At 29.1% G+C, this 14,387-nt stretch overlaps 4 protein-coding genes and 1 pseudogene across 4 annotated transcripts; 3 read left to right on the forward strand and 2 right to left on the reverse strand.

Moving 5' to 3' along the window:
• AAJ76_890001 (hypothetical protein) lies at nt 1-333 on the forward strand (the record flags this gene model as incomplete). The annotated part of the gene is made up of 1 exon (XM_024476568.1): nt 1-333. The coding sequence occupies one exon, from the start codon at nt 1-3 to the stop codon at nt 331-333; it is 333 nt and encodes a 110-aa protein (XP_024330014.1).
• A 1,001-nt stretch (nt 334-1,334) lies between these two features.
• AAJ76_890001335 (hypothetical protein) lies at nt 1,335-1,673 on the forward strand (the record flags this gene model as incomplete). Its single annotated transcript, XM_024476570.1, has 1 exon — nt 1,335-1,673. The coding sequence occupies one exon, from the start codon at nt 1,335-1,337 to the stop codon at nt 1,671-1,673; it is 339 nt and encodes a 112-aa protein (XP_024330015.1).
• A 7,853-nt stretch (nt 1,674-9,526) lies between these two features.
• Nucleotides 9,527-9,913, reverse strand: AAJ76_890009913 (hypothetical protein; the record flags this gene model as incomplete). Its single annotated transcript, XM_024476571.1, has 1 exon — nt 9,527-9,913. The coding sequence occupies one exon, from the start codon at nt 9,911-9,913 to the stop codon at nt 9,527-9,529; it is 387 nt and encodes a 128-aa protein (XP_024330016.1).
• A 1,089-nt stretch (nt 9,914-11,002) lies between these two features.
• Nucleotides 11,003-11,314, reverse strand: AAJ76_8900011314 (hypothetical protein; annotated as a pseudogene).
• Nucleotides 11,315-13,254: 1,940 nt separating this feature from the next.
• Nucleotides 13,255-13,380, forward strand: AAJ76_8900013255 (hypothetical protein; the record flags this gene model as incomplete). Its single annotated transcript, XM_024476569.1, has 1 exon — nt 13,255-13,380. One exon carries the CDS (start codon nt 13,255-13,257, stop codon nt 13,378-13,380), a length of 126 nt encoding a protein of 41 aa, XP_024330017.1.
• Between the last annotated feature and the right edge of the window lie 1,007 nt (nt 13,381-14,387).

Consider the following 14,387-nt stretch of genomic DNA (forward strand, 5'->3'; position numbering starts at 1 on the left):
TTGGTGGAAAATGACAGTAATAAATCTATAAGCTTTTGGAATGTATTTGATAGAACTTTAAACGGAATACCAAGGACGACAAATAGCATAGAAGGAATGCATAGGCATTTGAACAGTCTTGTAAAGGTAAAACAAGCATCATTTTTTTTAATATTAAAAGAATTAATAATTGAACAGGAAATAACAGAAAATAAGCTATTACAATCTCTGTATTGTGATTCTACTATTAATGTTGAAGATAAAATGAAAGAAATTCTTAATAGATATTCTGAGTATTACGGTGTAGAATTTTTAAAGAAAATTGCATTTAGCTTTCATTGGAAATTAAACTGATTATATAAAACAAAATTTTTTTAGTAAACTTTTTTTTATTGAGGGTAAAAAATTAATAGGTGAAAAATGCGCCAAGCCAATAAGAATAATATTACAAAAGATTTGAAGCGGATCAAGAATAATTTCTGATATTTGGAGAGCCCACTGATGTTTATATGACAGTAGTATATATGAACACGAAGAAGTAAATTATTCCATTAATTTTGTCGATCCTACTGGTTCAAATATCCATACTTAGAATATTGAATGCATGTAAGATCATGCTAAAAAACAACTGAGCGTACAATATGGTACTACGGAAAGACTTTTTTCAGGATATTTGTTTGTATTTTCATTTAGGTATTATTGCTCGCGAGAAAAGAAAAAGAATTTTAATATTTATTAACATTTTGCTTAATATTGAAAATTAAAGAAAACACTATTATTTTTTCATTTTTTTAAATTTTTCCTTTTTTAAAAAAAGTTCCGTACCCCTAAATGATTAGTTGTTTTATGTAAATTTAAAGAAGCTACTTAAACACAGTCTCGCGGGGGGTGTTTTAAAAATTTAAAAAACATTTTTTTCAGTTTACGTTATATAATTAATTTCAACATGACAGTATATTTAGAAAAGCGGTTTTTTATTTTTTTTAAATTCTTTACCTCTAGGAATGATTAGAAATTTGTACGATTCAATCTTAAAAAATATGAAAGTTCAATTAATTAACTAACCACAGCCAATGTTTTCTTGCGAACAATCAGGTATGATTTTAAAGGCTTTATTTTAAATCTAGAAAAAAAATATGCAGAAAGAAAATGCTTCTATTGTGCTAATGGATTCAAGAAACGAAAATTACCAAGACGGACACAATATTCAATAATCTAGGCAGCCTTTGTATATTCGGCTCGGAATAATTTATTGCTGGGTCTTGAAACCAAGTAATGCGGTTGTATGTTCAACATACGAAATTTCCGAGCCCACTAATATTTCTTATAGGGATGTTATTTTAGAAAAGATAAAAATGAAATTAAAATTTTTTTCTAAAATAAGCAGACTTAATAAGATTATCCAGGTTTATGAAGCCGCAATAAGTAAAGGTAGGATGATCACCAATCCTACTTCAACACAAGATACAATTGCAGGTAAAACATGGTTTATGAGAGGAATTGAAAAAGAAAGCGACAATTTCTTTCTTAAAATTATTCCAAATAGATCGGCCAATATAATAATGAATCTTTCTAATATTTATAATGAAAAAGAAACCATTATAAGAACAGATGGTTTTGCGTCGTACAGATCAGCAGTTGTAGATTTTGGTTTATCAACAAAAAGCAACCCATACTATGAGATTTACAAATGAAGATGGTAAGCATAAGAATAATTTAAAAATTTATGTAGCCGTTAAAAGACCGAGTTGCATACAATGCGTGGAATTATGAAAGTAAACCATGAAGATTTTTGGCGTGCTGCAAAGAATGCGGCTAGTCCCAGGGCAATTTTCTGATGAGCTTAGGACCCTTTCACTGCTAATTGTTCTTTTCGGGCTCTTAGAATAACTTACTTTTTACTAAATAATAGACTTTGCGCTGTCCAGTTATAAAACGGTACTTTTTACACAATGTATGCTTTTTAATAATATGTATCTTGCGTCAAGTTTTTACGTTTATATTTAGAAGCTAATGATTTGTTGTTTATATTATGTATAAAAACGGCAGTAATACACTTTTGAAATTGGATTTTTGAATAGAACACAAAAAAATACAGGGAATATTCTGTACGTCAAATAATCAAAACAATATTGTTATTGCTTTTGAAACAAAATTTAGTAATTTTTCCTGATTGGGGGAGGACAAGATTTTTTAAAATTTTTATTTTTATGCCCTTATATGATAAATCCTTTCCAACTACCCAAAAAAAATCGAAACAGAGGAAAGCTATCTGGATCGGCTTTTGAGACCGGGTTGATCAACATATCTCCTGGGGTATGTATTGAAAGGATATAATGCGCATGGAAAAGGGCAAGTTGCGAAATGGTGTTGATGGCGGCTCTAGGGTCTAAACCCGGCCAATTTTTGGTCACAGGAGGGGCTATAAAATGTTCTGAAATTTTCAGACTACTAAAATGCTGATTATGTCGGGTAGGTGGGTTTTTACATGCATAAATAAAACTTTTTTAAAACAAAACATACTTTTTTAAACAATAATCTAAGCAATTTTAAAAAGGCTTTGGCTGTGTCATCTCTATCATAGCCATCAATATTATTTCTTCTCCATTGGTATACCTAAACGTAGCCAGTAATTTCAAATTCTGGAACTCCTTTTCTTGTTTTTAATCAGATTTGAATAAAAACCATTCTCCGCCTATCAAATTATGCTGGTGTCCTTCTTCATTTGTGAATCTAAATTCATGATTAACAACAATATGATTGCCTTTAATCTTTGCCATAGTGTATGGATAGGAAACGTGGCCATCTGTTTTGATAGTAGAACATGAATATATATACTTTTTGAAAAATTTCAAAAATGTTTCTTTTTTTCTATTTAGAACTATCTTTAAAATAAGCTTTCGAAAAACTTCTTCAACAACCCCAACAAACCAAATCTCTTCTCTTATTTTATTATACTTTTCAAAGGGAGAATTATGAAGCTTGTCTTTAACAATTATGCTTTGGCCGACCTATACAGGATGGTCGTCTCACGGTTTTATCTCGTTCTTCTGATTATTCTCCACAACAACATTAATCATTATTTTTTTAATTCTCTTAATATAATTTAGAGATACATTAGAGTTTTTGGCCATGCTGTATTCATGTTTTTTTTCGAGCCAAGAATAGATAATAAACAAATATTCATAAAACTTATTTTTGAGCTGCTTATTTTCGTCCCTTTTAACAATAAATCTGGCCTTCTACAATTACAAATTATACATCTTAACCGGGTCTTCTCCACGAATTTGGCTTACCTTCAAGAAATGTAAAACAAAGGTTAAAAAAATATTATTAAAAATTTAATTCAAAAAAGTCTTTAAAATATCAATATATACTTCAGAAAATTCTATATTACTTTTACCTAAAAAATACCTTCAATTAAATGTATACTGAATTGACCGGGTGTCGATATCATCCCGAAAAAAACGTCGTTTTCTTTCTTCATAGTACTTTTCATATGGCCCCCAAACCCTTCTATATTATTTGTATGGGTGCCATCTTCTGTCCTAAAACTTTCAGTATTATTAATTATATGATGCCTAAAATTTAAATTTCTTGCAATAGACGTGTATCCGTTGGTAAATATAATGCTATCATTGTTGATATTAGACATCATAGCCACAGTTAATGATCCTATAGTACGAACAGTAACTCTACGAAGAAAGAAATTTCTCTTTTCTGTTCGGTCTATTCCACTTAATATCCAAATTGTATCCCTAGTATCACCGGCGCCTGTAAGATTTTTAATAATTCATTTGTGTGATAAAACTCTTTCATCAACTTGAACAATTTTACCACAGCCTCACAAACAACAAACCTTTTTTCAAAGTAGTCTTTGTAACAAATTAAAAGTAAAGACTTATACTTTGCAATAGTAGTGTCGAATATTCCAAAAAATATCGACAACCGAAAGTAATTTAAGTCACACATTAAGCAATAAATAGCCTTGCTACTTTTGTTAAGGGCAGAGTATAATGAAAAAAAGAAAGGCATTTTTGACATCCTTTCTTTGTGCATCTATAACCTATACTTCCGTTGCTTGTAGAAATTGGCAACAACCTAGACAAATTGCTACATCTTAAACAGGAAATGGAGGAGTTTATAATATTATTGCTTATAAGAAAGTTTTTTAGCACATCTAAATTTTGAAAAATTTTATGTTCTATTGTTAATATTCATTGGGGTTATTTTTAAAATTTTTGCTCTTCTAAAAGGAACCATTGATGTTTTTTCCCAATAATTGTGATAGTTTTTTGGTTTTATATGTGCTTTTGTTATTAAATTGAAATAACTTTTTGTATTTATGAATACAAATATATATGGTAGTGTATTAAGTTAAGTAATATTGGGTTAGATACCGTTAAATTGGGTGATTAAGTTAAGTAGTTGGATTTAAATGATGATGGTTAGATAGTTGGAGTAGGTAGTTTGGTTAGATGATATTGGGGTTGGGTAGTAATAGATTGGTGGGATTGAAAATAGTAGTATTTTTTGAATTAAGAACAATAGCATTAGTTTTTTGAAATTCTGTCGATTTATACAAAAATATCGGGGTGGTTGCTTAACCTCACGAATTTGCCTACTAGTTTGCTGTGCCTATTGGTTTTTTGACTTATTATCTTTTTTTTATTTTTTAGCTCCTAGAATTATGATGAAAAAAAAGGTAGGCGAATCTGTGGAGAAGACCCGCTTAACTGATGAAAATTTACATGGGTTTCATTATGCTCTATACGCGTTTCTGACCTACACTTATCACATATCTTATTAATATTTAAAGATTTATAAAAATCACATCACTCTACTGAATCTTTTAAGTTAATAAAAATCAAAATCTTATTCCATTTGATTCTTGTAAAAAAACCATAATTTTATGAATTAAAAAAATTCTCAAATTAGGGCCCATTTCTGGGTAATGAGTTAAAAAAATATAATTATCCGGGAACAGGCCCAGTGCCAAAACGACCAATTCGTCGTAATCAGCGTTTATTCAGAAAGACGGAATCTTTGTATGCAGATACAATTCTTCATTGCATAAAAACAAAAGTATACACCGTGCTGCAAATTATATGCTTTCACCATTTAGGGGTAAAGGTGATAGACATCGTCAACGAATGCGAAACCGAAGAAAAATATGTGTATTGAACTATTAATGCATTTGAACAAAATTGATCCACAAATTCATCTTTGTGGTTTTCAAAATTGGGGCATAAAATGCAAATTTGTTCTCGGTACGATGGTCGTGAGTGGTTATTTACAGGCAAGCGTGATCCGCTTATCGGCCGTATTAGTCGTATAGCATAACAAGTCGCAATTTAAATTGTAAGACGACAAACAAAGCCCATCTGTGAACGTTTTGTTTTAAACAATATTGATGTTGGAACAAAAACCATAACAAACGGTTGGTATGGTTATGTTGACTTAAGTGTGCTTGTATATAACCACTCGGTAGTAAATCACCATTTGCATTTTGTTGATCCAAATAACGTAAAAATTCATAAATAAAAAGTACTGACGAAAAAATCGAAGCATATTGTTTAATAAATAGATTGGTTTTTTTTTACTATTTAAAGTAAATTTTTATTTTTTTTATTTTGTCACCCCAATAAAGGGGTGCAACCCAAAATTTTACAAAAAGAAGGGTTAAAAAATAAATATTTAGATTTAGACTTTATGTATATATTGATTAGCTTCCGCTATCCAGTTGAAAAAAAAAGATCACAAATATAAAGTGTGTTCACCATTTTAAATGGACATGATGCGCCTTTGTGTATGTACTTATTTTATTATCCTTAATTACAAATCGGTTCTTTGATTATAAAAAAAAATTGATATAGACATCTTGTATAAGATTTACAATAACTAAATAAAATCAAAAAAAAATGTACAACAACACTGCTCCGCGTGTCACTATCTTTATTCTTTAAAGATAATGGTTTGGTTACAGATGATATAGATTTCTTATTTAACATTATTTATTTATTAAACTTGCTTATACTTTTATTCTAACTCTGTAACCCTTGTGTTTTATAAGGCTAATTTTGAGTTCGGCCCCCCTAATTTATATAAATAACTTTTTTGAAAAAAATAACAAAGCCTCAAAGAAGTAATTTAATTAAAATCAGAAAGCAATCTTTTTATGATTTTTTAAAAGCATAAAACGGAGCAAATATGGTAAAATTGATTTTTTTGTGCGACATCGTATTGGTGTTTGCTGTTTGATAGCTGCCCAATTTCCCTCGATAGTGTTGGTATGAACACTAGTTATTCTGTCTTTAAAAAACTTACTGTGGTTAACAGTAAGATAACTTTCCATAAAATTAGAAAGTTTAGAGTATCCTTTCAACAATCAGAGTATATAATAGAGTCTCTTTTTACAAATTTTTTTATTAATATGTTTAAAAAATTCATTTTTCTATTAGGTACAGGAAATAGAACAATCCCAAGTTGTAATGATCTTTAGACCATTCCAAGTATCCATACACCTTCAACCCCATGTTCATTACTATACTTCCTTTTACCAAATTTGCTTTCGTCTACTTCTACTACCATCTTACCTCCTCCTAAAAATTCGTTTCTATTTTTTAAATATTTAAAATATAATTTTTCTTTATAAAGTATTTTAAGAATATTTGAGACAACATTCAGTCTTTTTCCTAAAATCTTTGCAATATGGTGTAATTGTATCTTTGTACACCAGAGGGTTAACACTTTTAATATACCTATATGGTCGATTTTTTTTTCAAATGCAGTACCTGCAAATAAACTTCTTTCCTTGTAACATTTCTTAACTTAACATCTCACAATATTAATTTTGTTTTTTTTTCTATTTTTCACTTCACCATTAAAAACGGAGCATTTTCTTTTAAGTAAACAATTTTTTATCAAACTCTAAATTTCAACTAAATTTTCTTCGCTTTGCATTACTGAAACAGGAGTATTTTTTTTAAAAAAAATTATTTATATAAATTAGGAGGGATTGAGCTCAAAAGGCTCCATTTCAGAGTCTTGTTTTATATTTGATCGTTTTGCTTTTAATATTAATATTAGATAATTCACTGTCACCGTGATTAGAGAAATAAACCCCAAAATGATTCTATCTATCTGTTTTTAATAAAAATACAAAGAATTTTTGATTTATTTTCAAAAAAAGAAGAGTTAAAAAATAAATAAATATCGAGGTTCAACCTTTTTATATATACTGATGATGACTAATAAATCTATTTAATTAAACAGGATTACAAACACGGTATATGCACCTTTTTTTAATTTGCATGTTATACTTAGGCTTGTATGTATCGTTCAAAAATATAAAATGCCTTCTTTATCAATAATTACACTTTGCAATAGTTCCTTGTTTTACAGTATTTATAATCAAATAAAACCAAAAAAATGCACAAAACATCGTGCTGCGCTCATAAAATAAACTTAATAATTGTGTTATTCTTTCTTAATAAAAAATACAAACAATTTCCTAAATTAAAAAAAAGAAGGGATAAAAAATAAATCAAAATTTTCCTTATATTTTTATAATATAGTAGATAGATAGGCTAGCTTATGCTTTTCGTTTAAAACGGAATTCAAACACAATTAATCACAACAAATCTTTTCTTATTTCAGTTGTGTGTTACGGCTTTATAGCGAGACTTTATGTAAATTTTCTATACACATTCTTTTTTATACTATAAAAATCTACTATAGCACACTGTGGAGATGAAGTAAGAAAGGCGAGAAATCTCATAAAAGTTGGGAGGGTGTTTGAAATGTCTATATACAAATAATTATAAAACCCACGCTTCTTTCGATTAATTTATCCATTTTAACCATTTTTAAATATAAATGGATTTATTTGTGCACAAAATACTAAACTTTACAATAATATACCATTTTAAAATCAATAAATAATTTTTTTAAAATTCCTTGTATTTTTTATTAAGAACGAACAAGAAGCTTCATTTTAGGGTTTATTTCCTTAAGCACGAAACGGTGTTTTTGTGCATTTTCATCTGCTTTTATTTAGTTATATTAATCTTATACAAGGTATCTATAGTAAATTTTAATTTATAATAAAAAGGACAATTTGTAATTAAAAATAATAAAATAGGTACGTACATAAAGGCATACCATATCTATTAAAAAGAAAAAAACATACACTAGGCTTGTGATCTTGTTTTCAACGGAATGGCGCAAGGTAGTAGTATAAATAAATAAATAGATAGATTGATATTGATTTCTTTATTTTAGTTTTTTTTCATAAAAGGCATGGATGGATTAAAATTTAAAATTATTTTGTAATAAAGTTTTTCTATAAAACATACTTAATATGTGGTTGTAATACCACAATTTTATCTATGAATTCAAGTTTAAAGAAAGGTTCTAAAAGAAAAAATTAAAAATTTGCAATTACATTTAATAAAATAATATCGCTCTATTTTTTTATTTTTTTAACCCTTGTGGAACTGTTAATAAAATAATATCGCTCTATTTTTTTTTATTTTTTTAACCCTTGTGAAACAGTCAATAAAATACTATCGCTCTATTTTTTTTATTTTTTTAACCCTTGTGGAACTGTTAAAAAAATAATTTCGCTTAATTTTTTTGACCCTTGTGAAACTGTGTTTAAGTTGCACCATTTTAAATGTTTAGAGAGATCAGAATAACCTCACCAACAGTAAGTATATTTTGTAGAAGTACTATCAATATATTTAGTACAGAAGGTTGTTAATGATTCTTTATCTTTCTTATCCACAGATTGTAATACAACGCGTCTGTCGGCTTTACTCGCCGCACCAGCAATACACGGACCACCTAACAGGGAGTCTTTTGTTAAACTTTATTTTTCAGTTTCCCTTCACCTACTTCTATATATAATTAACACCACCATTTTTTTGAGTAGTATTATTAAGATATTAATTAAAAACATTTAAATTATTAGAAATTTAATGTATGGTTGATAGTTGATTTAGACACACTTGATATTCTTTTTTTTAATATAATGGCATACAATTAAGACTTAGACCAATAATTTTAATGGTTATTTTAACAGTTAAAAAATATTTTCGAAAATAGAATACTCCATAGCAATTAAATATTTTTTACGTGCAAAAAGAGTACATCCCATTTAATCTTTTTACTTAAGTGGTTTTGTAAAACAATCATATTTTATAAAATTTGTATTTTTGTACATGCTTCTTGCCACTTCTGTCAAACTTAAAATTCTTTTTCTCTTTTCAATTTTATCATTTTTGGGGGTAAAATTTAAAACTTTTGATTATATTAAAAAGTTCCCAAAATCGACATTTTCTCCAAACGCGGGATACTTTTTTTAAGCCTAAAAAGTATAAGCCTTAATTTGAAGCTTTTAAAAAGTTTGTATAAAGGGGTTGATAAGCGCGCCGAAGATAAACAATTTTTTGATTAGAAAATTGTTTAAAGGCACAAGCAAACGAATACTTTGATCATTAAATTCTAAACAGTAAAACAAAATGACAATATCTTTGTAGTACTTTTAATTTAGACAAGAGATGTCTTTAATTTTATCAATAAGATAAAAATCGACATTACGTGGGAGGAATAAATCGGCCCTTGCTGTATTCATTTTATTTGTGCTTTTATTGTAATTCGTGTTACACCTTTCTTGATTTAAGTTGTTAATGTGATCAGTAATCGATTTGCTTGCACCACCGTTCCGTTGTAAAAAACGGTCAAATATTGAACTTAAATCGTCATCGGCTTTACTGTCTGTAGTCTTGATATCGTAAGTATATTGATTATCAGAAGATTTTTTATGTGCAACTATTTTGTGGATCGACGCAGACTCACCACTTGTAATATCATCAATAGGATATGACACAAAGGTTCGTATTATTTTTTTTGGATTTCGTGTTGGTATCATTATTTTGATGTAAATGTTATTAAAATCATTAAGACAATCTTAAGTAGGAAATATTTTTCTTTTCAGTAGGTTGAATATTACTTATTTTTAAATAATCTCCGGCCTTTTCAGCTAGTTTACACTCATTTGTTTTCATAACTAAGTATAGATAGATCGAGGCAGCCGTTTCTTCTAGGAATGGGTTTCCAAGTAACTTTTTATTTATGGCAATTTTTTATTACCATGTTTTTCTTACTGGTATTTAAGTAATCTCTCATATGAATTTTTGTGTACCCTTTTTTTGATAATTTATTATTTGTCGCGCGCCACCAGCGCGATCATGTGTTTTCTTTATTTTTTAAAGCTCAAACTTACATCTTCGTGTTGATCGAATTTTTGTTTTATATATATTCCTTAGATTTTTTATTTAGTATTATCATTAGTAGGCTGTAATGTTGTATATAAAAAATTGTTTTTCTGTACATGTATGATAACATGATTAAAGCCAATAGTCTTTTACAATTAAATGATTGTGAAACTCCGATCAACGCCATTGGTTCTCTCTATAACCAATAGGCTTCCCTCCGATTAAAAAAGTATTTAAAGAAGTATTCAGTAAATAAATATATACGTTTTAATGACTAGTTTGTGCAATAAATCGGATAAATCATGCCATACGCACCAGAAATGATTTATAACATTATACACCTCCTAAAAAATATTTAAATAATTTTAATACTAGAATAAAGCAGATAGAAACAACAAAGCAAACATTTTAATAAACGCCGGGTAACCCCACCAAACATGCTAGAAGATTTAAAAGATTATTGTCTTTTCGCACAATTTCAGCAAGATGTAGATGTAAATTGTTTCTCATGACTTCGTTCATATTTTTTAATTAAAAGTTTCTGTTTCGACCAATATGATTCAATATTTTGCGTGTGAATGCTGTCTTGTTAACAGTAAAGTGTTCAAAGCCCGTTAGATCATAAATATTCCGATACGCCGTCCACCCATTACTATGTATAATTGTACCTGGGCGGCAAACATTAGCCATTATAGAAAGTAAAGTCTCTGCTGATCTGTTTGGTACTATTTGTATAAACCCCCTTGCGGGTTTCACACTGGTATCAACAATACCAAATCCCCAAACTGGTGCATTTTTAATACGGTCCCTGTGATATTTTTGTTTATAACAAAATAAAGATTCATCAATTTGACAAACAATTCCTTGGCCGCCCAGTTTTGGAGGATCTTGCTCAATTTTATGAGAGATTCTTTCTCTTAAATCATTAAAAATTTAACGAACAATGTTTTGATGCATATCGCAATTTTGAGAGATTTTGAATCGCTTTCGCCTTCTAACCACAAAATTATCACTATCCATACATCTGTCAAGCCTAATTGATATATTGCGAAAATGGATTATACCCGACACTGGGCTTTGTTTTATACTTATTGCAGTACCAAACCCACTTGTCTATAACGTCGGCCTTGCATTTCTCGACCAGCAGAATGCAGTAATAGCAACAATTAACTTCTTTTGCCAAAAAAAATTTATGGCTTAAAATCCGGACAACAGTACCGGTCTCAATGGTTCTAAACTTTAAAATAATATCAATTCTTGCAGTTCTGGTGGTCGTTTTAAAGGATAAAATAAATTTATAAAGATCAAAGTCGGTTTTGGGAAATACAAATTGAATTATACATGAGGTTGTAATTCATTTTAAAAGATCATTAACTTGTTTAACGGGGATAAAATTTATTGTTTCTGGATAACTTGCATCGACTATATTAGTAGTTTCAAGAAAAAACACCGGCGATATTTTTACCTCTTGTCGATAGCTTATCGGTAGGCATTGAAGTTGTTTATCATATTTCTAAGGTCGATTGTTTTCTTCTCTTCTTTACTCAGCTTTTTACTACATACAGTTAAGAGTGACATATCTAAAAAAGCCATACTTACCTCTGGTAAAAATGTATTGTTCCTACATTTTTTAGTGATATCCTCTATTGAGCTATAAAAGTTTATTTTATCAATGAAGCTGTTCGTACAAATATATTGTGCTTTTTTCTTCGTTAGGTTATTGTGATGACAGTTACCAATCAAGTTACTAAACAAAATATTGTGGGTAAATTTATATCCCAACTTATTCAATATCAACTCGCTTGCACAGGTTAAAAAGGGTTCTTTGGTACTTTTTTCAATGCAAAGGTCAATTTTTAAAAAAGGTAACGTTTCAATGCTTAATTGTGCTTGTAATTCTTTAGCAGCAACAAACAATGGCTCGATTGAGTTTTGGATTTATTGCCTAAAACTTCTACAAAAAAGATAGGTTTTTTTTACACGAATCGTACAAGTATGTAAAAAAGCACTGAAGATTTTCTTATGTAATGATACCTGTTATTTTTTATCTGATTCATTAACTACTACTTGTTTAGCACAAAAGACCCTTTTATCATCTACTTTCGTGCTATCATAACTTTTAAAAGATTTAAGAACAGAATACAATTTATCATATTTATTTTGTGTGGTATCAGTTTTCGTTGATATTATAAATAAATTTAAATCTCCGAGTTTTAATGAAGAATATCCAAAATAAATATACGAACAATTTTTTATGTTATAAACGAAGTTTTTGTGATATCACAAATGTCTTTTTGTCAGTAAAAGTTTTGTAAATGCGTTTTTCAATGCAGTAAAATTTAGATTAAAGGAACCACGTATACTATTACACAATGAATTTTTATCAATAATGCCCACAATGGCATCAATATCATATGTAGTAATTAAGGACACAGCGTTATCTAGTGCCGTTGATACAAATTTTTTAATTGTAATCTTGGGTTTTTTTACAAAACCAATCGGACGTTTTTTTAGATACTTATCATCAGAAAAAGAAGTATCGTAGAAAAGGTCTTAGAAATTTGATAAATAGGATAATATTAATGTTCAATATTGAATCTATCATTACTCTCATCTATCATTTTTACAGTAAAATTATCAGTGATCAATTCCTTGACATTTAATAATGAATCAGTAAAAGCCAAAGAAAATAACATGTTTAAGTAACAACAATCTTTCTTTCGTGTTATTCTAACTTTATACGCCATCGAAAAAAAAGTACATCTAGTAAACCAATCGTATCACCCAAAAGATTAATAAAATTTCCAACATAAAGATATTTATTTTATTAAAATGTTTTCTTAAGGTGTATCAGGTGAGTAAAACGTTACTGGGATTGTCAAATTTATTGATTCTATTAATATATTTTATAGACTCATTGAATTGAATATTTTTGTTTTTCACAAATAAAACGTAAAAATTTGGGATCGGAGGTATAATATGCCCCGTAGCTCAAATGGATATTGTACGTCCTCCCCTCACAATAAAAGATTTGGCGCTACCCCATCTTTCCACCCCCCCTCCGAATAACTTACTACGTACAAAATTTTTTAAAAAGAACGCAGTTATTCGGAGAGTGTGAAAAGATGGAGTAAAGGTAAAAATGAATTATTTTTTAACCCTTATTATGTAAAATCTAAAAGAGGTAATTTTATGTTTTAAATTTAGTGAAGCATTTTTTATAAAAAACACCAAGACAATAGATTTTTTTTTAAAATTTAATCTGATAAAAAAAGAAAAAAATAGTGTAAGATGTGATAATAGAATGGGGATTATTAAGGCTACTCGTATATAGACGGGTATGCTTACATATGCTCTTCTAAGGCATGCAAATCAAAGGCAAGCCTAAGGAAGGGGTCTAAAATGGCCTCCCTGAATTAGAATTTGTAGAAATTCTTAGGGGAGTGTATTGCTGGGTATATGATTAAACCCCAACACGGGCCATTTATTTCTGCGATTTTAGAGAACACTTACATTAAAATTAAAGATTGATTTTGCAAGTAATTTCTGAACAAGAGCCAGAAATGGTTAAAATGGGTGGAGAAGGTATTAGAGTGAAGCTTGACGAAACTGCTATCTGTAATGGGGAGTTAAGTTAATACCTAACCCATCTAGTACTTTAGACAACAAACCTAATGTACAATGGTTAGTAGGGGGTGTAAAAGAGAGAAATTGTATGAACTTTGTTCTAAAGCTTGTTTCTAACAGAAAAGTTCCGACTATACTAGATATGTTCAAAGAATATGTTGTACCAGAATCTATCATTGTTACTGATGGTTATCCATCTTGCCCCGGCCCGTTGCTAAATTTGGATCTTGCCATGAAGTGGTAAAGCACTCGGTTGAATTTGTTAATGCTCAAGAAGCACACACGACCCAAATTGAAAACCCGTGGTCACATCTTAAGCATGCTTATTGAAAACGGGTTTTGTCTTAAAACCACTACTTTTTAAAATAATTTTAACCCCCCTAAAAAACAAAAATAAAATCAAATATTTAATTTAATCGAACTTCCTAAACCAACCAATAACTCTTCTAAACTTATTAAATTATTATAAAAATTCCAAAGCCTATAAATTTTATTATCTTG

Source organism: Vairimorpha ceranae (genome assembly GCF_000988165.1).
Source record: "Vairimorpha ceranae strain PA08 1199 chromosome Unknown NODE_89, whole genome shotgun sequence".
Classification (NCBI taxonomy): Eukaryota; Fungi; Microsporidia; family Nosematidae; genus Vairimorpha; species Vairimorpha ceranae.